This window comes from Manduca sexta, chromosome 10 (genome assembly GCF_014839805.1).
Source record: "Manduca sexta isolate Smith_Timp_Sample1 chromosome 10, JHU_Msex_v1.0, whole genome shotgun sequence".
NCBI classification, from domain to species: Eukaryota; Metazoa; Arthropoda; class Insecta; order Lepidoptera; family Sphingidae; genus Manduca; species Manduca sexta.
Window position 1 is genome coordinate 2,064,689 of NC_051124.1, and position 25,747 is coordinate 2,090,435.

At 35.9% G+C, this 25,747-nt stretch overlaps 2 protein-coding genes across 2 annotated transcripts; both read left to right on the plus strand.

Annotated features, from left to right (window-relative positions):
- The first annotated feature begins 825 nt into the window (after positions 1 to 825).
- LOC115441785 lies at positions 826 to 5,211 on the plus strand. Its single transcript, XM_030166688.2, has 5 exons — positions 826 to 984; positions 2,545 to 3,312; positions 3,571 to 3,775; positions 4,096 to 4,249; positions 4,770 to 5,211. The coding sequence occupies exons 2-5, from the start codon at positions 2,850 to 2,852 to the stop codon at positions 4,941 to 4,943; spliced, it is 996 nt and encodes a 331-aa protein (XP_030022548.1). The 5' UTR covers positions 826 to 984; positions 2,545 to 2,849; the 3' UTR covers positions 4,944 to 5,211.
- A 16,235-nt stretch (positions 5,212 to 21,446) lies between these two features.
- Positions 21,447 to 24,220, plus strand: LOC115441771 (the record flags this gene model as incomplete). The annotated part of the gene is made up of 4 exons (XM_030166672.1): positions 21,447 to 22,023; positions 22,152 to 22,356; positions 22,670 to 22,829; positions 23,716 to 24,220. Coding segments are annotated over 4 exons (1,110 nt in total), but the record flags the coding sequence as incomplete, so codon positions are not given.
- Between the last annotated feature and the right edge of the window lie 1,527 nt (positions 24,221 to 25,747).

The following is a 25,747-nucleotide window of genomic DNA, read 5'->3' on the forward strand; positions in this document are numbered from 1 at the left end:
TCTATCTTTCCTTTTCTGCTCTAGCAATAGGATAGGAATAGACCATTATCTATGCTTCCTGAAATTCCTATTTATTTCTATGTTGTTTAGCTTGAAATACTATTACCATTTACTAGAACTTTCCAATAAATTGTCGATATTAAAATTTCCACACTAACTCTCCCGGATTTCGCAAACATCTGCCGACCTTCAGTCTAAAATGGTATGGGCAGAGAAATGTTTATATCTTGCTGTTTATAGGTGTACTTACCGATGTGTGGGTATTTTAGAAGTACTTATATCAATATATTTTTTAAAATCTCTCTAGGTCGTTGACTGTATTTAGATTAAAAATTAATATTTCAAACTGGTTATATAGATTACCATCAATATAAGCCCAGAGGAATGGTGTGTGCATTTGAGAACTAAATTAATAGGGGAAGAGGTTTTTCAAACAGCTAAAAACCCACTGGCCGCACAACATAATTCAAAAAGTATTACGTCAGTTTCCTGTGAAACTGGTATAAACCCTGTGTACGAAATGTTTATCAATGTAATATTATTTTTCTTTACAGGTATAGGCATATTTTCCTACATTTAAATATTTTTACAGCTGTTTCTACCATTCGAGTTGTAAACAGAAATATCTAGTACCTAACCGTTATTATTGGTTTATCAGCTTACCTATGTTTACACTATAGTTAGAAATAATTATAACTACGTAAGTATTAAGGTTAAGTTGTGTATGTGTGTTTTGTTTTGACGCACACACACACACCATTACAAACACGTGCACACGCGGCGCACACATAGCCGCCATCTTTTTAACACGCCTGACGCATGAGGGGCGCGCCAGACGCGGCGGGGCGGAGGGGAGACGCAGAATGAACACTTTATATAGGGCGCGCGAACGCAGACGAAACCAGTTCATTTCTAGAAGTAAACAAAGAAACACCTCCTTAGAGGAGTAATCATCTTCTTGTTCCGGCTTAAAGCCAGCTATGGGTATGTCCTTCACCTTATTTTTGCATTAACAACATTTTAATCATCATCGCTTTTAAAATCATGTGCATTCATTTGTAATCTATGTTTACATTCACAGCATCGGTCATGTTTGTAAACAAATTTCTATAGGTTCCGCCTTCACGCTTTCAATTAATTTCTATGAATGAATCTCGAAATTGTCAGAGTGCAACGCACTACGCGCTGCAATATGTCCGTCTTATTCGCCCTCAGTTGCGCCCTATCACGTGTAAACAAGAGGGGCTGTGCGTTCGAGAACGATCTCTACTCGCTTCTGTTGCTTCAACCCTCGGTACTACGCGTAAAAAAAAAAATTTTATTTTTGGTATACGAACTTTATACATGGGCTTTCGTGCAGGCAGTCCGTGTTTTTTTTTAATTTTGTAGTTAATACAGAAGGTATTGCGCACTCGAGATTTATCTGGAGATAGGGATATTAATTGGATTTAAAAAATGATTCATTCGTGAAAGGTGGTTCATTTGTTCTTGATATTTATTAAATCTCTACTCCACAGCCATGGAGTATCATGGCGGTAATGGTGTTTTCGCGTGACACACTTTAGTAATTGAATTTCAATTGTTTGGGATATTGCGTAGTTGATTGTGCATTAAATTTTGGAAAACAATAATCATAATAAAAACTTTTATACAGCGTATTATGTTCACAACAAAATGTTAATTTTGTTTTCGTTTATTGCAACAACATACCACTGTTTATCTTAGTTCATAACAAATAATCATAATATAGCTAATTGAAAAATATTGACAAATTAATACAAAACAAATAATTACAATTATACTAAATACCTACGTTTAATGGGCCGTCGCGTCATAAAATTCTATACTTTTGGGTAATCTTTGCATCGCTAACGCTAATTAGTGTTTAGCAATGCAGTCTTCCGACCACAAATAATTTCATGTTTTACTGATGCCAAAAAATATTATTTCAAACTCAATTCAAATTTTCCTTCAATGCATTTGTGCCGTATTCATTACGATAATATTTAAAATTAGTACATTCATCCAGCCTAACGATTAACAGAAACAGAAAAATTTAACCGTCTCTAGGTACTGGAAATATGGAAAAAAATATATAGTAATTTTTATTGTTGTGCCCTTCGTGTGCCCTTAGTATTCATGTCATTTGTAGTCATTGATTTTAAGAAATAAGTATACGCTGAGAAATATTTCCCGACTAAATTAGCTTCATTGACGCTTATCGGCAGGGAGGAAATGTAATATCATAATGACCTAAATAACTTATGTTTTTATAAAACTCGCAAATATTATCGGGCTTCGTGCCAGGTTTTTCCAGATTCCTAAGCCACGTAAATTCAGAGTGATGGGCATCTGCGTCATACAGTACATGTGAATGTATCGTTACTTCTGATAAGTAATGGTTGACATTATTTTCCTCGTGCCGCGTGCCACAGCGTTCGTTCATGTTCATTGCAAAATTTAATGTCACGTTTCATTAATAATACCGAAGTAGATTCCCACATATACTTCAAACATACTTATTTTTATTTTCTTTCTTTTCAGATACGTTAAATATAAAACCGTTAAGTAAGGATTTAGAGTGGTCTCCGGATGCGCCGGTCGGCGTGGGGGCCGCTGGGGTCGGAGGATTGCGCGGCCAGGACCCCGCCGCACCGATCGTGTCTACATCCAGCGAGGAGCGCGCCATACGCCGCGTTATGGGCCGCTGGGGCGCCGAGTGGTTGAGCTGACTCGGCTCTGGACCTCAAAACCAAGCCGGTCAATGGCCGGCAGACCACCCCCTGCCGCCACCCCGGTGGGGGGGCCCGCGCCCGGCTTTACACCTCTCCCTCCGTCAATACGAGGAGATGGTTGCTAAAGCCGAAGCGCTGTTGAGCCGTCTTGTCGTCTCTGAGAACTATGACTCCGTTAACAACTTCTTGTCTCTATATGACGCCTACATGGATTCAGCAGATGAGAGCCTGATGGAATTCTTCCCGAAATACAACCCTCCGATTCGTCCACGTAAAAACACTTGTGTCGGCCTCGGCATGGAAGTCATCAAATGTCTGAAGGTTTTGGAAAAAGATTATCCAGGAATAACTAGGGCCATGATGTTGGTGTCTTGTGATGAGAATATTCAAGACCTGGACGATTACACCACGTCCTTCCCTGGACCTCAAGGTTTCCTGATCGAGACTGAGAAGGATCACGTTTTGGTGGCGATACATGTTAAGATCGATGGCAGATCTGGTGTCTTCCTGTCAGATTTGGGTTATCACATCTCCCGCGTCGCTACTGCGATGGTTGATAGATGCTATCCACATACTGGTAAGTTACCTTTACACTTTAAAATCTATGAGAGCAAATTATTATTTATGAGCACAGGTTACAATTAACATCGTAATTTAAATCATAGTGAATAATTTATTACTTTATTTACTAGAAACGTCAGCATAATATAAAGATTAATTCAATAGTATCATAAACAACTAAGTATTGATAGATTATAGTTTAACAAGAACTTTTAGTTAATAATGCATTTGTAATTGCCTTCAATGATAACGACTATTTTATCCTCTATTTCAGGCTGGTTCACCCAATCGGACGAGCCTCATTGCCGTAAGGAATACAACTATCAGTTCAACATAAACAACACCAACTATGTTGAATGGCATGAGAGGGAAACCAGGGGAGCTAATGTAAAGGAACGATTGTCTCTCATTTATGTCGCCAGGGCTTATATGTCAGCTGTTCATGTCACGGAGAAGAGGAACCTGGTGTGGGACTTAAGGTATGATTTTAAAATCTGACAGAAGTTTCAATATTTCCATTACCTCTTAACAATTTAACTAAACCAAACGTGCGAAATGATAATGTCTAGGATGAAGTATTATATAGGCCTGCCAAATGACCAGAAATTTTATTTTGATGATGTCATATTTTAAATATTTAAAAATCTTAAGATACAGCATATAACCATATTTTAATGAAATCTATTCCAAACTGGGATAATTTTTTAAACTACTCTCCCTCATTCTAATTTAACGGTGAAACAAAAACACTGTTCTCTATATTCATAAGCATTAAATTCAACTTGTGTTTGGTTTCCAGGAGTCTTCTCGCCAGGGATCCTAAGGGTCGTCTCAGCGCCGGTATCTACTTCCCATTGAAGCGCAAAGACCAGGACTTCACCATCTTCTTCGACGGCCCTAACGGAAAGATAAGGAAGAAGCTGAAATTTGAAACTTTCTTGGAGTTGCAAAAGGTAATAATCTTAAAAATACTTTTGTTTATCATAATATTCATTAGATTTAGGATTAACATTAATACGATAAAAAGATTATAATAATTTGATCAAAATCTCTTAAAAGCTCTTAAGTGCTTTTACAATAACTTATAAATCTTGAAACAAATCTTCTGAATTAGTTTATTTATATCCCCAACATATTGATGTAATTGCTCTCTACGTTTATTGTACAGATTGATACCTTAATAATGCCAAAGTAAAGTAAATGTTAATTGTTTTCATGTTCACCTTTACATAACCTTTATAAAATAGAAAGCTACTTTGAAATAATCGATGGTAGAGTTCTTAACAAAATAAAGGTCACACTCACGAGTTATGGGTCTATGTCAATATAATGTTATTATTGAAGCTTATTTCTAGGCCTAAGGGCACACTCCAGTATCCGTAGTTAATGATTTGTTTCAAAATGTAGTTTCCCTAAGTCTACCAATCAACAAAACATCTCGAGACCAGTTCTAACTTAATCAAATAATTCCAGATCCCTGACGATGTGGTGGAAGAAGTGGAACAGTGCAACGAACAACTTCGTTTCCGCGATGGCGAGCTTCTTCGCATCCTGAACCGCCTCGCCAAGATCATGGTGGACAACGAGTACCTCACAGAACTCCTGGATGTCAACGCCAAGATTAATCAGCTTTCTGCTGGCACATAAACACCTGGATACAATTCCTCATTTCTCCTTGTACCATTACTTCTTCTTTAACAGTTATTCTGCATTTTGTAATTAAATCTTCAGTTATTTTTGTATTCTGTAGATCATTTAACAAGATATCGTTCAAATCCATTTATTAATATCGGTGTGCATAGTTCTCTTTTATTTCGTAGAATCCATTTAGATTAATTTAAGTGGTTTAGAAATGTAGCAACCTTAGACTTCCTTGTCAGACGGTTCAACATGGGCAATAAAATATTAAAAAAATAATTTGTTTGTTTTATTTATAACTTTTTTTTTTGGAGCTTGAAAGACGGGGTGATATACTCGTGATAAGTGATCATCATCCATGAACTTCTAAAATACTGAAGAAGTCGCTGGTGCATTACTTAACATCTGCAAAATTCACTAGATTGGTCACTGAATATTATTTTAACAATATTTTTTTACTTGTGCGATATAAAATTAAAATAACTGGGTAGTTTTTGGGCATTTCCTTGTATAATCTAAAATGATATTAGATCGCGTACCTAATCGTAATTCCATAATTAGACCGCCTTCGATATGCTGCAAATCTGAACATAAAATTATTTGTAAACAGCTGTTTCATGACATTAATACACAAAGCAGTGCATCCTTAAATAGATTCTCACATCCAGTAGACCTAAGTGGCCTTAAGATCTACTTCGAACCTAATTACTTTACCTGAACAAAACTTAATACGCAATAACACCAAAGTACATAGACAAACCACCGGCCTCTATCTTTCACGTATATCAAACAATATGCAATTAACAAATTGAAATCGCTATCAAATTAATTTATCTTTTTATAATGACAAGACGAACAGGTCGATCGCATATCTACCTGCTCGCATATCTCGCTTTATGATACAGTCCCTACCTACCTACGACTTTATATTAGCAACGTTATAGATAACTTTGAAATATAAAATATCGCACTCCGTTGCGAATCATCGCCCTTCATGTCTTGGGATGCTATTAATATACTAAATATAATAAAGATTTATTGAATTTTACCCTTTCCGAATAATATATCTACTCTGTTATTCTCTATATAAAATTAAATAAGTCTTTCTATCAATTTCTTCAAATACAGCATATTGAACATTGATCTCTGATTATAGTATATATTATGATTATAGTATCCCCCAATTACACTGGCATCGATATTTTAAACCGAACAAGATTACTTGGCCCAGTAGCCTAATTGTTAAACTAATTAAGAAATCAATTAGTCAAATAACTCGTCACATTTTTTCCAAAATATGACATAATTGTTACAATATTTATGAACTTAATTACTTGTATAAATTAAATAAGACGTGCAAAGACAGAAACTACTCTGGCTAAAGTCTCTTATACAAATACCGTAGTCGTCTTCGCATTACGACATCTTAGTGCTCAGTACAAGGGATCGTATTGTTTTGGTGTTGCTACCCTTCAATCCGTCACTTGTGAGTGAATAATCTCCTTATCATTCACGTTGCAATTATCAGCCTTGCGTAACTACACGTGTGCAAACCAAGGTGATGCAACCGATCATCTGGCACAGCCGTGTCGTACCCACGTTTACTGTTTGATTAGTTACAACTCGGAAAACCTCTAAAACCATTTAGGTGACGTAATCGTTTATTATTATAATGTAGTGGAGGTTGCTTGCGGCTTTGGTCGCGGAAAAAACTTCCTGGACTAAAAATCTTAACTTTTTCAGGATAAAAAGTAACATTAAGCACGGACTGCCAGTACGTGTTTTATCTGTTTGTCAATTGTCACCCAAATCTATTTAGTAGATAATCTTTGCGCTTGCAACAAACATTCAAATATCTTCAACTTTCGCATAATATTTGAGAGATAATGTTTATTAGGTAGGAACAGAATGGTAGGCATATGCGTACATCTGTGTACCACCGCTGTGTTTACATTTGCTACTAAGCATCGCGTTTCAAACTGTACCCAGTAAAATTGATGTCTCTTTTGCGTGCCGCCAATGTCATGCCATTGCAATTATTCTACATAGCGTTGCTATTGTTTATAGACAAATGTAAGCAAAAGCAGTAAGTAACGAACTGGGTGTGTTTACTTAAATATGCACTGAGTTGAAACCACTTATAATCAAGTTGAAACATTTCAATCGTTCTTTTAGCACCGTAAATACACTAGTCAATACTAAATATGTAATCGTAGATAATTGACTTTTAAACGAATTCTAGCTGTCAGTAGGGGAATTTTTACACCCTTTTTCTGTTTTTATAAAAAATAATTCATGCTTACTATATACTTATGTAGTTATTTAGGAGTAACAAAAGTTCTTACAATTATTCCTTATTTGATAAATCTGTCATAATGCCTCCAGTTCTTCAATAGTTTTAACTCACGTCAAAGAATATATATAGATACTCTTCTTAAGAGATTTCTAGACACAACTAGTTATAAACCTAGGCCAGAGCTGGGTGCCAAGATTTACGACTACACTGGCCTACTAAGAACTGGATCAACCGGCTTATACCGAAAGCGGTTCGCGGGCACGTCACTATGAGTTAGCTAATTTGACTGTACGATGACGTATAAAGAACGATTGTTAGAGGAAGTCTGGGGACTTTTCTCGTTACAAATATAGATAACATCTATAAGGTAAACTGTAGATAGTGCCTGTTAGAAAACCCCAACTCTCAGCCCTGTACTATACATATACTGTTCTACTATTGCCCACATTATCCAACAGCTATTGAGAGAGTTTAGGCCTTTGTCCGAAAGTCGAAATTCTTATGAAGAACTTATGTATGCAGGATTTCTTTCGATGTTTTTATTCGCCGTTAAACCAAGCGATAATACACAAAGAATACCTACTTGTCTCTGCATTTTGTACTATAAAAATGAAAGTCCCTACAAAGAGCTAGTAGAAAAAATTGTGTAAATAATCAAAGAGCGTCGATTTAGCATATTGTAAGTATATGCATATGCTTATAGAAGCCTGCGCATCTCCACATTATTCAACCAATATTCCGCACTGAAACAAAAGTATAAAGTTTATTTAGTAACCCCACTGCACCTGATGGTAAATGGAGTGAGATCCACTAGAATGTCGACTGATGAGAGATCTTTAAAGTCACTACCTCTACCCTCGACAGTCGACAAAACTTGCCGGCCTGTTGAAATCGGATATACATAGGCTGATCATCGAACGCGACACACTTACGTGGGCCACTATGGCAGGTTTTAACACTTTGTGTACAGTGGTCGCTTTATTGACATATCCAACCACCAGTAAAGTAAGAATATGAATCCATTTATTTTGTTTTGGCAGCAATTCGTTTGTAAGAAGTGGTATTTTGGGACATAAAACTTGTATGGCGTGATTGCTATATAGGTTACTTATATTCTATGAAAACACTGACGTGGGTTAAGTCACGAACAATAATGCGGAGTTTATTACCGTCTCATTGCCTAACCATTATCAAAATTAAACCACATAGTCGTGATGTCATATTTGAGTCATAATCATACAAATACGTCACGTTTTACTGAACACATTGACGCAATTTCTGAAAACAACTACGGTATACACGTTCATGTCTAAATGGTTACGATTTAGGATGAATGCGGAATAAATGCTTTTTATATAACTAGATGATGATACTAAGCATTATATCAAACAGTAACAACAATCTTTTAAGTTAGAATATGCATGAAAATCAGTGCGTTCAAACCGAATGTTAGATGTTAAGTTTTATAATGCTCAGTCATTACACTGGCTATAATGTATGAGTACTAGATCATAGGTTACATGGTAAGATAAAGATAGTGAGATATGGATGCAGTTACATGATTGTCCACAGTTTTGGAAATATGAGGTAAAGGTCACTGAAGGTCTAAGTTTAGAAGTTTCTAAGCTATCAAGCTACTACTCATATTGAAAATTTTAAGCAATTTCAATTAATTTCAACCATAGGCTCGTAAGACCTGATAGATTTACTTCGCGCTCTACATACGCTTTAAATAACTTTACCAATTATTCTATGTTTCTATATTACACATAATTACTTATAATGCATTAATTTTTTTTTAAGAAATATCAAATCTAACTATTTATTTTTTTCATATAAGTACAATAAAAATTTGCTCGGCACGATTTTGCATAATTGAGTGCCCACGCTGCACGCTGAATACGTCATTGCGATTTATGAACGATGGTGACTATTCATTACCTTAAATAGACTTTAACACAGTAACCAAACAAAGGAGCAAATTTCTCTGTATTACTGACTGATGGCCTTTATTGACGCACCCAATCCAAAAGAACTTTGTGCACTTGTATTACTTCAAAGTATACCATAAGGAGTTGAGTTCGGCAATCTTACGAAAGGCGGTAAAGTTGTTTTATAACATTGATTTTTTTGGGACAATAGAACTGCGAGTGAGCTAGCACGTGGCGTTGTAGACGAAAGTGGATAAGGTTCTATAATGCAGTTCAAACCCAATATCTTTTAGGACCGTACGTTGGTACGTTACATATACTTGTTTTGATAATTGCATTATCATTGAGTTTAACTTTGGAAACAAATAAATAAATATATAATAATTTCTTATTTTTAAGCGAATGTTATACATCAAAATAGAAATCGTTTTCGGATTTTGTAGCGGTTTTTTAAATTCTATTTATGTTCCTACGTTTTGAAGACTTTGCAGCCTTCATGGACAAGGGAATGTACTGAAAAGTCAGTTACAACATCTAAATACATTTTACAATTTTTGTTTTTTTTAAATAAAAATAAAAAGGCTGACTAGACCCATGAAGGCTGCAGTCTTCGAAACGTGGGGATAAAATTAAAATTCGAAATAAAAATATATTAAAAATAGGGTACCGTTACAAAACCAATAAACTGTGAATATCATATAAATACTATAGTAACTTATACTGTGTATCTAGTGAATGATAACGAATGGCCGATTCTATAGTTTAATAAAATTCAGTGAGATGAATTGGACACGTGATAACGAAATTGAATTCTTTAATAACTCTAGAAATTAACATCTGGCATGTTAATAGAAAATGAATTCTATGTTACAATTTAGATATCGAGTATAAGGATTGTCAGAGTAAATATTGTTCTAAAGGGATGGTGAAATATTGTGAATTTGTACCTACCTGTCGCCTTCAGGGTACACCACCTGTTAGCTCCCGAATTACTGTATCAATTGTAGCATATAAAGGAAGCATATACTTTGTCGAATTAAGATCCTATATGGAAAATATGTATTTATTAAACATTTTATAGTTTTAACGAATAGACAGCATATTTTAAATAATACAATTGTAATATGTGACTATATACTTTCTATTCACCCATGACAGTTTTATTGCAAGTTATCTAAGGTTAACATACCACGTGCCCGATAAACCTACATACTGAGTGAAACCAAAAACGCCGCTGCGTCAACAAACTATCGTCACGTTGCGAGCCAACGTGCCAAACAATAGGCCGTTCAACAAATTATCAATCGATACAGGTTGATACTATATCGTACCAAGAATTAGTAAATGACGTTAAAAAAAATAGTTGACCCTTTCCGCGTGGACATATCTGCGGATATATCTTCACAATCATCAGTCGGTGTGCGACCGGATATCGTTTCTATTTATTAATGGGTTGTAAAATGCACAAGCCAGACGCGTGGTCAGCTGACAGATAGTGCGGGCGGGGCGGGAGAGGTGTGGCGGGGGTGCGGGACGCGGGGGCCCGCCGCGTATCTGTCATGCGCAGTTGCCATGGACGCCACGTTATACATAGCAACGCCAAGCTACGAATCACGAACAAGTTGCGTATAGCAGTTTTAACATGTTTGTATGTTGAATTGGTATTAACAAACGTAACGGTATGGGAATAGTTATACACCATGTTTCAATAACGTTCAATGAAAGCCTAAATGAGTTATGGAAAAACTTTAAAAACATATTTGACAGTATTAAAATGTGGTACAATATCTAATACCTACACATCTAATTTTTACTATTTTTAAAGGATCTTATTTACTTATAAAAAAGAAGATTATTCAACCAATTTCTTTAACAAGCAATAATAATACAAAACTCCAAAAATTACAATTTTATCTTAATTAATCACTATTTCTTAACCTGCTACATATAACTAGTTACTAATACCGGTATTGAAAAAGCAGCTAACGGAACGCACTAACCTTCGGCGCAAAAATATAATAACGCGAGCGCGCCGAACCTCAACGATCAGTTTGTCCGTGCGGTGTGCTGTGAGAGACGGCTGCATAGCGCGCGCCTTCGGCAGCGTAACATTTTTATTTTTTATTTGGCTTCTAGCCGTTGTATGGGTGAGTTTTAATTTAAATCATTAACACAAAAACTTAACGTACACCCTAAATTATATTTCACACAATATCTACAAGTGTAAAACGTGTAATGCAAGTTATAAGAACTGAGAACGTCCATATCCCTCGTGCAGTTGCAAACGTAAACAAAGACGACGCGATTTATTTATTTTTATTTTTTTATTGTTTTGATGACAAAGAATACCAGTGTTTCGGCCTGTATTTAATATTATTAGGTTATTTTTTGTGTCGTGGCATTATGTGTTCGATTAAGTGCAATTACGTTTAATCTAAGTTTTCGTCCCGTACGATGTAAAATTATTTGATAAATTATAAATGTGGAGTGAATACGAAAAAATCATTAATGGATTAAATAAAGCTAAACTGGATTCTGCGCAGTTAAATCTCTTTATTTTTTTGTGTTTGCTCGATTTAAAAGCCGTCTTGCGTGTCTGGTCGTAGGATCGTTAACCCTAATGACAATAAAAAAATAAATAATTAGAGAAAATTACACTTTTCATACAGCTAGGAATAATTATCTATGCATGTATTTTGTAATTAAAATTAGGTTATAATGTTTTTTAAATTTCACATTTAGTGGTTTTACTAAAATGTTATTAGCCAAAAATAAAAGATAAAACCAAATTAAAAAAACTGTCTAAACTAGGTACTGTTTTATTATAATTTCTTATGATACATGAAGTGACACAAAAAGATAACAATAAGTAGGTTTTAAAAATATTGTGCAACCGCGACGTCTACTTTCACTTTTTTCGTAATTTTAGCGAAATGATAACGTTAACTAGAGTAATGTTATAGGTCATTAGTACAAAAACTTTTAAACTAGGACCTGTAGGGCGGGATGAAGCCGTTCTCTAATCGCAGGCCGCACACGTGGCGATTCGCGTCTACTGCCCTTTGATAGCACGTAGCAGCATGTTATTGAAAACGTTGATCAAAACAATAACAAAAAAAAAATCAAAAAAAGTAAAAGGAGCACGTTTTATTGCAGGTATGCTGAAATTTAAGTAATAAATAAACATAACTCAGTATTTGATTTGCCCCCTTTTGGCAGTCTTATTAAAATCTATTACAGACCTTTTATTGCATCACAGTCCTGTATTTGCTAATATATTTTTTTTATTAGCCAGGAACCAATTTACAAAAATAAACATCCTCCTAGAAGTAAAATAGATACACTTACATCTCTGGGGAAATCATATGTGTGGGTTATGCAAGTAACAATGACTATTGGAAATAATGCTTATTATTGTATTGAATTGTTTTGGAAACAATCATTGCATAACATTGCACAAGCATCTTAACTATAATAATTTACGTCATTCAAATAAGAACCTATGCTGTTAATAATACAATTCTTTAATGTATAAAAATAAAAAATGCAACATAGCTTAAACCACACGGTCCACGTTTCTTTATAGCTGATCTGATTCCAGATGCCTTCCACTGCTTGGTATACAGAACCTTCTAGATTGAGACCTCTGACTCCCATATCTTTTTCTTTGTCGTCGACTCAGAACTTCACAGACGCCAAGATTCTTCTTAAGATCTGAAATAATTAGCAAGTCGTTCTCGATAATAAAAAGAAAAATAAGCTATTAAAGTAAGAAAATAGACTGACGCAAAACAAGGTGATAAATACCTGTTTTATTCAATATCTAATCAAATAAGGAAAATAAATAAGAAACATTTACGCAAATATAAAAGTCGATAACCCAATACGAACGTTTGCAGTATCAAAATTGTATAAAACAAAAAATATTTTTATCGGAGTTTGTAAATATCTTAATACTGGCATTTTAAAAGGGCTATTAGGTCGTAAATGCCACACATTTTACGAATATTTCTCTTTTTATAGCTAAAAAGACAAAATATACTATATGGACCCCACTCATCTTGCCATCATGCGCAGTGAGGTCACTTTGTTATATACAAAAAGGCTCCTAACCTAACCTAACCTAACCTAATAAAGTCCTGCATATTTTGGAAGGTCTTAATAAAATAGAAGATACCTAAAACATTAATCGCATAATGATATACCTGCGATATTCTGCGATGTTTTATTGGGTTTTGTGGAAAGATAATATATTATCGCTATTTCCATTAGAAGTTTTTTAATGACCGATAAAAATATTTAACAGTCAACGAATTCAATTATAACGAAAAAATACATGAAACAAAAACTTTAAATACAAATAATTAAAGTCCGTTAAAAACCAAATCTTTGTTTTTCGAAGACCTAAATAAAAAACCTGCATACAAGACCCATTTTTATCTCGAGACGATTACGTGCCGAAACTACAGGGTGTCTACAAAGCAGACAGGCATGGTGTAGTGACGCAGTGGAAGCCATGTTCCGCATTATGTGGGTGGTATACTTTAAAGGTCGCTGTGCACCCACCTACTGCATCTTCTTGATTAAAGGATAACGGATTGATAAGGATAAGGGACAGAAAATTTACGCACCTGTAAATCATTCAACATTAAGGTTGATTTACATAAGAGATTCCCGCATCACAGAGAATATGACAAAGAGAAATCTCGTTTGTGAGATTTCATAAGATCTCGTAAAATTAAGAATGTCGATAAGATTACCATGTAAGATTATTGAATATTTGTAAGCAAAGGACGCATTAAGCCTCTGATAAGAGATTCTAAGATGAGATTGTACGATTCTCGATTCCGTCTCACGAGAAACTTATTTTTATCATACTAAAATCTGTGTATTACTTAGCGTATATACATTTTTACGTCGACTATTTTAATGATAAGGCCTTTTTAAATCATAATTAACAAACACAATTTCACGCATTCGACATGCATTTCAACAACTGAAAAATGTATTTCCTTCGCGTATTTATATGGATTACCAATCATGGACGTCAATTCCACATGAATAACGCATTCGTATGACCTACATTGCCCGTAATAATCTGCATGCTATATCAATGCAAGAAAAACATTGCATTTTGTACATGTTCTCACGACAATCTTAGCATAAAGCCCAATAATGCCGCGCGCGAAACTAATGTAAATAACGCTTAAGAATAACTTATCTTTCTAATTTTGCTTGTTAACATTGCAATTCAAAGTCTAATAACGTTTTATAACAAATCCCGTCAGTGACTCATTATGAGTCAGATTTCGTTGTTAGTCAATGTTTACTCGTTACTACATGATTCCTTTGATATTAGAATTACTCGGTGATTGTGATCGCTCGCCAACATATTCGCTTGCTTATTTGCCTAACAAAAAACAAAGGCAACAGCAATATTGCTTAATAGATTTTTAGACAGCAATATAATCAATTGCATATTATTCATGTCAGACATCTTCAATTCCAGTTATAAGACGAAACGAGACACAAATCTAGCTTAGTTCGCGCCCGTAGTTGCGACTTTGGCAGACACGTTCAATAGGTCAACAGGGGCGTTGGCACGCGGTGTTTTTCCCAAATCTAGAACAATTGTCTGCCCAGACGACGTTCCAATGTTCTTACTGAATTCATAACTCTTTGACTTTATTATATCCAAGGAATTTTTAACATTGTGTCTAGCATTTTAACCGATAATTATGTTTGAAAGCTAAGTTTGAAAAATAATGTTTTTATATTTAATATTAAACTAATCATGTATTGGAATGGAACGGGGATTTGAATGCGATGATTTTCTTAGTTAGAATTGTGTTCAATATTTTCCTCCCGTGTCGTTTTCCTTCTAGTTTTACACACATTACATGAAATGCCTAACAGATAAAGGAAAATCCGCCGGAAAATAACAATTTACTTCACCATTTTAATAAACAATAGAACTATTTAAATAACTATCCTGAACTCCTACGAATTAGCATTGAAATATATATTTTTTCAAAACGGATTGAATCTTCAATCAATCCAAATATTGGTTCCAAGTTACGACTTTAAAACTTTCTTTATATTTAGCAATAGCTACTATAAATTCAAAGAAAATACGAGACATGAGACCCAATTACGAGAACGAGCGCAATGCAGTGCCTGCAATAATTAGTAATTCAGTTTTGACGTTCCTTATATGAACAGGTGCGTTTACTACTTATAATTAGGTTTAAATATGTACCAATACACTTACCAGTACGACAAAAAGCTGAGAAATTTAAAAACATTATTTTTCAAGAACTTCAAATATTGCTTTGTCTTCTATAACAATCGTATGATGCATTCCTAACATATAAAATGAATCCTACGTTAATATCTAAAGTGTTTACGCTATCAGGACCAGGCGCATGACACTCGTGTCCCACTTCGCTAATCTTGCTGAAATGAGCATCAATCATATGACATCAACTGGTGTCTTAAAGTAAATTACGTGGCTAGGTAGTATGCGAGAGAGTATCATTTGTGCAATGAGCTGTCACTCACCAAGCTTTGTAATTTAAAGGGACTTTGGCTAGTTAACTAAGGATTATTATAATACCACTGCTGGGCAAGAGCCTCCTCTAGCAAGAGCCCACCACGCTGGCCTAGTAAGAGTTGGCAGACTTTACACACCCTCGAAATTCTTATTGAAAATGATCATATATGTAGGTTTCTTCACGATGTGTACTAATAATTTATATGCTACTTTCGATTGTTAGGATTATTGCTTATTGTCATACAGAACTTTGTGAGGATTTAGGATGTTGCTATTTAAGCAAGCATTTGTCAGGCCAGCGAGTTAGCTATTACCGAATTTGTATAAAAATGCGACCTGTACTAAATTGGCGGATGACTAGCAATAAGATAAAAACACGTTAATAATACTAATAATACTCAGCTAATATATTACAATAAGAAGAAAAAAATGACACTTTATGAATAATTAAGTGTATACAGTGACACGGCAAAAAGTCGACTGCTTCTCATGTGAACCATCCATTATAAAGTTACTTTGTTTTTATAATGTTGGTACATTAATCAGCTATGGTAGGTGATCATTGTCTTTAGGTACATCCAAAAAAGCTAAACGCATTACTGAATTTTGAGGAACAAAAGCATCAGAGCGTGTTAAAAGGTCTTTCGAGTCTCTATAAACTTTGTATTATGTATATGCATCAACTAAGTTATTTAGGGTTATATTTGGAAGTAGACCACTATTGTATTCTAGTCTAGATCTATTTGTACAACCGACTAGCGACAGAGCGTTCTCGATCTACTTACTATAAACAAAATACCGGCTCCACCATTCCTAAAAAAATATCTTCGCCATTTCTGGATTCCACTGGAGTTACCAGCTTTTGTCTTCTTTATTAAAACAATAAATTCTAAATCAAGCATGTTTGAAGAGTTGTTATCAAGTCTTTATCGGTGAGGCCCGCAACTTCCCAGCCTCCCAGTCAAAACAAAAGATAAAACTGTTCTACGAAAGGTCACTCGTCCAAAGGCAACGGTTTGAACCGAGATGAATCATAAACTGAATAATCCCGAAATTCCAAATTACACACCCGGTTATATTTGTACATCAGTAAAACGAAAAAAAAAAAACTGTTGGTGTACCTTATTACAAATAAATAAATAAATAAATAAATAAACGAACAAGAGTTACAATAAAAGACGTCAGGAAAATCGTTAAAAACTACATAAATAAGAAATAATGGCGACTTATTCGTTACTAACTAATGTATGAAATAAAGTCATACTTAATTATGCAGAAAACAGGTATAATGGCAATTCAGAAAAATAATATCAGCTTTGTATTATATACTGTGCCACTGCTAGGTATGGGCCTCCTCTACTACTGAGAGGGATTAGGCTTTAGTCCACCACGGTGACCTAGTGCGGATTGGTAGATCTCACACAACCCCGAAATTCCTATAGAGAACTTTTCAAGCATGTAGTTTTCCTCACGATATTTTTCTTCACCGTTAAAGCAAGCGATAATTCATATAGTTATCTAGATGTCTGTTAATTCTACAACAAGAGTTTCTAATTTCACAATTTCAGAACCTTGAAAGCATACTAATGTTTGCTATAGGAATGCAAGGCACACGTGCCTCAAGATATCTACAGTTGGACGAATCAAATAAATAGTTCCGAATTAAACATCGCTTCGATGACGCCATGAAAAACAGGACAAGACTCGAAAGTGTGCAGTTAAAATAAATATCTGCAATTCAAACTATCTGAAGTTCAAACGAAGCATTTCTCAATTGGACTATAAAATTGAGACAATTTAAGCTAATATTAAGGGAATAAATAAAATTGTAAGCAAAGCTATACACTTTTATCTCTATACTCGGTGCAATTCGCACACATAAACAAAAGAAGAGAAGGTATTCTTTGTTACATTTTATTTTTTCCTTGTCGCAAAATAGCATGCTAACAAAACCCTGTGTTTAAACAAACGAATTATAAAGCAAAAACACTTGCATAACACAATTTGGCAATACGGAAATGGGAGGCCTTGTGTGCTGGTTTCGTCGTCACGTGAACTACGAATGTGGGCCAACGTGGCGAGTGGCGACCTCCGTGCCCGCACGTGACTTGCAACGGCTGTCAAATCCAAATACGATAGACTGAAAGTATTTTATAACGGGGAATAAATATTTATTAGGTAAAAGCAAATGTAGCATTTGCTATTATTTCATAAATATGAAACAAAATAATTTAGATTTATTACAGCACAGCGTTCGAGCAAGTGGGTATTTACTTCACATGACGCAAGAGTAACACAAATTTTGAATCGATCGGGAAGGAAATAAGATTTTAGTTTTTGGTACAATCTCACTGACTGTCATATGCAATTTGGAAAGATGGTACTTATTCTGTATTTTTTTTTTATGAATAACTAAGCTGTAGTAACATAACCTTTGCTTTATTATTTTTGAGCTGAACACCTGAATTGATGACTTCACTTTTACTAAATGCAGATTTCATTCCTATTTGCCAACTTTAAAACGAACTAAAAATCATTAGAGAGCATATTATTAAAACCTAAGTTACCTGCTACAACTTTGTATATTAATACAAAAACGACCTTGAGGTTAGGATCAAGTGTTCATTATTTTGATGAAGGTCTGCTAAAATCCTTTCGCTTGACCTTAGCTTTTGATAGAAAGGACAGTCTGAGTAGCCGATCGATTCGTACGTTAAAGTATGCAATATCTAAACATGTTCTTATAATGTACGTTTTATTACTAGTTTAAGTATTTAAATATGTTCTTAATAAGTAAGCCTTGTACCAAATTTTTTGATACATTTGCCACAGATATACACTACGTTAGAGTATGCTATATGTTATATATGCTATATATGTGTCGTGTTGTGTTTATAATGTAGGTTTAATTGTAAGTTTAAGTATATATTCTTAATAAGTAAGCCTGATGCCAAGTCTCATGACATATTTGCCACGGATATACAGTAACATGATTTGCTTACAAAATAGAACATGCCCTAAATTACCCAAATGCGTTGTGTCAATACAATCACTAGGTCAATAATTTCATACAAATTTTGGCAAATAAATGCCACAAACGAAAACAGTACACAGAAACAAAAAGGAAATGTTTATAATATAAACAAAGAATAAAGTTTTGCAAGGGAATGTGTTCGCGTATCCCGGTTATTGGTCGCGCGGCAGTCGCCACTCGAGTCATCAGCCTTGGAGTCAGTGAACTGGCGGGGAGTGACGCGCAGTACGGAGGATTTCCCACCAACGTTATTATGCGTCACATCATCTCATCTTTGAGAGATCTGAGTAGGGAATTAGTACAGCCACGAAAATTTATCGCAAAATTGCCAAATGCGAACTCTCACAAACTAAAAAATAAGTTTTCTTTTTAATTGAACAACACGAATAGTTTTATAATTATTAACAGGTATATATAAATAACTAAAGTGCTTTTAGCACTTACGGTTATAGCGTTGAAATGCGTTGAATATATGGTAGCTTCCAACGTTAAATATAGCTCAAACATCTTGGTATCCAAGCGCTGTAAAGTTCATTTTTATTTGTGATCTATTAAACTTGACCTTTAGATAGAGTTCTTATGAATAAACGTTTTTAAACCCAGATAAAACTGATTTCGCTTTTTTCTCGTTCAATAATTATAATTAATCCTTGTTGATATCTTTATAAATTGTATCACAAGACGGCGTACGATTTAGTCCTTTCCTTTCGTCTTAGATCGGATGCATTCAAAATCAAAGTCTTTAGATATATTTCTACGACCTTAGACCCTAGACTGATGGCCATTCAACACATATATGTGACTTGAAACCAATATAACAGTTCCATCTAAATTGTACTTTTGCTAATATAGCACTGACGTCAGTAGTTAGTCACGATCTACTGATGTATTGTTTTGGATTTCGTGTTCATACATTATTCATGTAGAATAAATATTGCAACATACCTTTCTGCATGGTTACCTAGATCGAATTCACAGAAAGAAATGAGGAAACCTTCATACCTAAGAATCTGCGTTAACCCGAACTAGTATGTGATGAATTGAAACCTAAACTCAGTAATAGGCCCCTGTCCAGGGACAGTATATAATACAAGTCTGATATTATCGTTACATCCATATATACTTGATGGAACTATTGTTCGATTATCGAGTTAGAAAATCAAAAGCAAGTTTTCCATTCAAACACGTCAGTTGCTTGTACTTGAAACTGCGATGTAGCGATAAGCCCGCCCCTCTCAGACTGTATATCGGAAATATGCTCGGAGCGAGGGTTCGGAAGTTGCAGGGGCTACCCCTTCCGCGATACAGGCGCGATATTACAGAAATAAACTTTAATGTTATCATGACAAGTAACATTATGAAACGTATATTGTTACAAATATAAAATAAAAATGTACAAGATTATAAAGATTATCTGAAGTTATAATCATTGATACAGAATGAACATTGACCAACTCCATCTACACATAGTTTAGAAAGTGTAAATAAACATCCAAGAAAGATTTATTTTAATAAATGAGGTTGTAGAAATACTGAATACAGATTTGTCTACAGGATAATGAATTATTTTGACCGGAGTACTGATAATTGCATCGACGAAAATGGCAGTTCTATAATTTGTTCAATTTTTTAAATTGCCGGAAATTTAATAGATATCTTTAGATTCCTCTCCTTGTTGGTCGAGGAACCGAAGATTCTGGCACTGTGGATAAATTTATTGAAGTAGTGTTCAATTACCATCAGATAATCTAATCGCATTTCAAAAGGTTATGACGGCAGCTTCAAGATAACTCAAAGTACTTGAATGTTTGGTACTGAAATTTTTGCGTCAAACGTAAGGTAAACTCGAGATTTAAGTGTTTCCTTGAAATACCCGAATGATAACTATATTTAGAGATGACGCCCCCAATACACGCAAAATCACATAGCAACAGTTTGTTGAATTGAGTTATCTTTCTCTGAAAGTGATTCAGATGTAAACATAGGGTTTAGGCAAACGTCGATTTCAAAGTAACTGCGGCACCTGAGTACCAATTAAGAATAACTATTCTACTCTGGCTAACGTTTCTAGCTAAATAGAAAATAAGTATGTTCTCTGCGCTATTTTAGAACATAATGTAAATACCGAATGATGTTATCTGTAGAGTAAGGCAGGATGTATGCAGCGTCCTAGATGAATCACTTATTTAAAAGATAGATAATACAACGAACTATATAGTAGTTTCAAATATACTGGTGTTGTATTTTTTTTAAATTGAATTATGTTAGCATCAATTCAGATTTCCGGTGTAATATGACAAGGGCAGACCATTGGCTTCGCCTAATCGATGACTACCCGTCATAACAAAGTGCCTTACTGTGACTCATCCCCGTTAGTCACAAGGCTATTTAATGTATTGTTAAATCCCGCAATAAGAACGACTCAACTTCTTTGATGTCTTTGTTTTTTGATTGCACTAATAACTAAACTTTCCATTATTACTGAGACTATATAAGCTAATAAAGAAATTCGTTGTCGACAGAGCGTGAAAAACCAACATCATTGTTGTTAGAGAAGCAGCGTGAGGCGCTCGTAAAGGGCGCCGAAGGACATCGCAAGTGGCACGATGAGTGCTCAGCCCAGTGCACGACGGTGGAGGCGGCGGAGACGGGCGCGGGGCCCGCCGTCGGCCGCTGGGGCGCCGAATGGCCGAGTTGACTCGCCGCGGTCGCGCCCGGCGTCCATGTGAGCAGCCCCCTGCGGCCGCACCCGCTGCCGCGCGCTCGGTGGGGGGCGCCGCGCCGCGCGCTCGTCCTGTCGCAGCACCGCCACGAGGAGCTCGTCACCAGCGCCGAGGCCATCCTGCGCAAGCTGCTCATCACCGACAACTACGACTCGGTCAGCAACTTCATCTCACTGTACGACGCGTTCAACGCCGAAACGCAGCCGCTGTGCGACGTGTTCGAGAACTACGCGCCGCCGATCAGGTCCAAGAAGCACACGTGCGTCGGCCTCGGCATAGAGCTTATCCGCCGGTGGCGATGTCTGGACAAGGAGTTCAAGGGGTTCGCGGCGGCGACGGCGCTCGTGTCGTGCGAGGAGGCGGTGGTGGACGTGGCCGACTACGTGACAAGCGGCGACAGCCCGGCGGCGGTGCTCGCGGCCGAGAAGGAGCACGTCATGGTGGGCGTGCACATCAAGATCGATGGCCGCGCGGGAGTGCTGCTGGCCGACCCCGGCTACCACGTGGCCAGGATCGTCACAGTCATGGCTGACGGAGCTTATCCACATACCAGTAAGTTCAAATAACAACAGCTTTATATCCTACCATTGAATGTCCGAATGTTGATGAACTACTCTAATAGACAAACCTACATAAACCTTTAGTATGAAGCATATTCATAACTTACCGTTCTCCCACAGACTGGTTCACGCAGTCAGACGACGTGACCTGCCGCAAGGAGTATTACTACTCGTACAACGCGCACAACAGCGGCTACGTGGAGTGGCACGAGCGGGACACGCGTAACGACGTGGTCAAGCATCAGACCTCGCTGGTGTTCATCGCCAGGCCGTATCTGGACGGTGTAAACGTCACCGAGAGAAGAAACTTGGTGTACAATTTCAGGTAAGGACTATCCCTTTGTTCAAAAACTGCTATAAATAAAAAAATACCAGAAGAATAGGGAATACCAGAGCATTTTGAAATAATGTAAAGTGTTTTTTTTTAAATGAATAGTATCTATAACTGAACTCACTTCGTTAAGGTGCTTTCAGAAGCATCATCCGAAGCATAACAGTATATAAAATAGTTATTTTTATTCAATTGCACGATCATAAGGCGAATTCTATAACTTATTATAAGCGGTCAAACCTTGCCAATTGAATTAATGGTCTATGCCTTTTACATTCGCTTCTAAAATATCACATTATTCCTTCAGGAGTCTACTAGCGCGAGACCAGAAAGGGCACCTTGTAGCCGGGCTATATTTCCCGGTAGGGGCCCAGAGTAAGGATGCGCAGTTCACTTTGTTCTTCGACAACGGCTCCGAGAGACAGAAGACCAAATACAAGTTCAGCACGTTTATGGACTCTAAAAATGTGAGTATGCTTATTGTTAGTTCTAAAGTTTACCTCGAGATGTCGTTAAAATTATATTTGAATGTAGAACTATTTTTATCTGATTTTAAATTATAGAATTGTTAAAAGATCACGGAAAAAGTACTAGACAGTTCAGTTCAGTAATATTTTTAATATCATATTTTTTATTCTTAGTACCTACATAAACATGATTAAATTAATAAAAATATTCTTGATAAATTTAGATAAGGTGTTAAAATATTTACAATCCTTTCATCTTTTACAATATCATAAATTCAGCTATCAATGATAAAATTATTGTATAAAAGAAAATAAGCGTTAAACAAGGACGTATAAATTATTGGATCGTGTGCAATTTACGATAAAAGAAACTTTTGTGAAATGTTACATAATCATTCTGTATCATATAGCATGGCTTATTATGTCGACAACATACATTTACTGAATTAAAATTAACATTTGCCCTGTCATGTTAAACAGCGGGCGCTGTATCATTACTTAACCACAACGTATCATTTGAAAGCTATTATTCATCGGCTTCGGATGTTTGACGCAAAAGCCATTTTAATGAGCTAAATCTGATAAGCCGTTTTAGTCACTGCACTTTATTTATAATAGTGTATATTGATTTTATTTGCTTGCAGCACCTTAATGATATCTATTGTATTCATTTAATTCTTGTACAACATTATGTTCAATTTTCGTAATAGCCTTGCAAATGGACTAAAACTTGGGTGTGACTTTTAGTCATTATCCATTATAATAATCTTATTGTTTAAGACATTGGCTACGAACAATCTCTTCGCAATTTATATAATTATTTATAAACAGATATTCCGTTGATAGCATCGATGAACATTTCAATAACCATAACATTTGTTAACAGATACCGAACACAATAACAGAAGAGGTCCAAATCTGTAACGCCAAAATGAACTACAAAGATGGTGAATTGCTTTCAATTATCACCAAGTTGGCCGAGGTGATGGCGCACCAGTCCTTCATCGATCAGTTGGTCGAGATCAACGATGACATCTGCCGCATGAGTCTTTGACACAGCATTACGTGGTCACAAGACGGCCGACAAGATGGCGGCCGAAAAAATGTACGACAAGATGGCGGTACAGAAAAAAGCCGACAAAATGGCGGTCGAAACAAGACGCATAGACCGTGCGGACAGCAACGGCAAAAAGACCAATTTATCATTAATATTTTATTGATTTGTAGTATTTTTATTTACTGCGTATTAATGTAATTTTCTTTTTGATATTTCGGTGATGGATTTCTTTATTTTGTAGTTTATAAGTTTATGATTTCTATTTTGGTGTATTACTTAATAATAGAGAATTTATTATTGTTTTAAATGACAAAATACAGAATGTTGATCCAAACTGACTTACTTTTTCGCAACCTGTACAAGAATTATTAACACTGAATAAAGGTGAAATTAGGAACCATAAATAAAACACATCATACAATTAACTAATTTATTCTAACGATCACACGAATAATAAGAATTGTTGGTTCTTTTAATTCTAACATCAAAATTATGTCTAAAAATAATTATCGCGCGCACTCGAGAAATGACACGCAGAGGAACAACAAAATAAAAGAAAAACTTCGAAAGGAATGAGCGATCGTTGAGTTCAGCACCATTGCGATTTGTGCAAAGTTCACAATGACGACTGACGGAAACAAACGTGGGGGGACGGGACTCAATACACTACGAGAACGTGTGACAAACAAACTTGGATAGAATTTAGAAAAATAATTACGTTTATATAGATATTACATTACATCCCTAATTTTTATCGATAATAAGCCTAACTATCGAGTCTGAATTACCTAATTTTTCAAATAGTTTTGTTAGCCACACGTTCATTATCTTATGCTAAGGTACATTTTATTATTACACTAGCTTTTGCCCGCGGCTCCGCCCGCGTTATAAAGTTAGTCGGGCTAAAGTTTTCCGTTATAAAAGTCACGCTATATATTTTCCCGGGAGCCTATGTTCTTCCCAGGGTCTCAAACCGTCTCCATGCCAAATTTTATCCTAATACGTTGGGTAGTTTTTGAGTTTAACACGTTCGGGCAGACCGATGCAGCGGGGACTTTGTTTTATGATATAATTTTGTAGAACTTTTTAAGAGGAACAATCCCGTCATACATTATTGTTGCATAACTTTAACCGTTTACGCAGCGCACGCAACAGAAGCTCTCAAAACTAATAAATTGTCCCCGTTTTTGCATCATGTTTCATTACTGCTCCGCTCCTATTGGTCATAGCCTGACGATATATAACCTATAGCACTCCAGGAACAAAGGGCTATCCAACACAAAAATATTTTTCAGTTCGAACCGGTAGTTCCTGAGATTAGCCATTACTGCTCTGCTCCTATTGGGTATAGCGTGATGATATATAGCCTATAGCACTCCACGAATAAAAGGCTATCCAACGGAAAAAGAATTTTTCAGTTTGGACCGGTAGTTCCTGAGATTAACCATTACTGCTCCGCTCCTATAGGGTATAGCGTGATGATATATAGCCTATAGAACTCCACGAACAAAGGGCTATCCAACGCAAAAAGAATTTTTCAGTTCGGACCGGTAGTTCCTGAGATTAGGCATTACTGCTCCGCTCCTATTGGGTATAGCGTGATGATATATAGCCTACAGCACTCCACGAACATAGGGCTATCCAACGCAAAAAGAATTTTTCAGTTTGGACCGGTAGTTCCTGAGATTAGCGCGTTCAAACAAACAAACAAACAAACAAACAAACAAACAAACTCTTCAGCTTTATATAATAGTATAGATTCTATTAACTCTTTGTGAACTAATTCCATAATACGAAATGTCGATAATTCCATCTCTTTCTATAGAGTAAACACTATATTAACGCTGTGGGATTTCTAGAG

Excerpts from the sequence above, each read along its gene's own strand:
- LOC115441785 (XM_030166688.2), top strand. The coding sequence starts at position 2,850 with ATGGTTGCTAAAGCCGAAGCGCTGTTGAGCCGTCTTGTCGTCTCTGAG. Across the intron at positions 3,313-3,570 it reads TAGATGCTATCCACATACTG|GCTGGTTCACCCAATCGGAC; the intron begins GTAAGTTACCTT and ends CCTCTATTTCAG. Across the intron at positions 3,776-4,095 it reads AACCTGGTGTGGGACTTAAG|GAGTCTTCTCGCCAGGGATC; the intron begins GTATGATTTTAA and ends TTTGGTTTCCAG.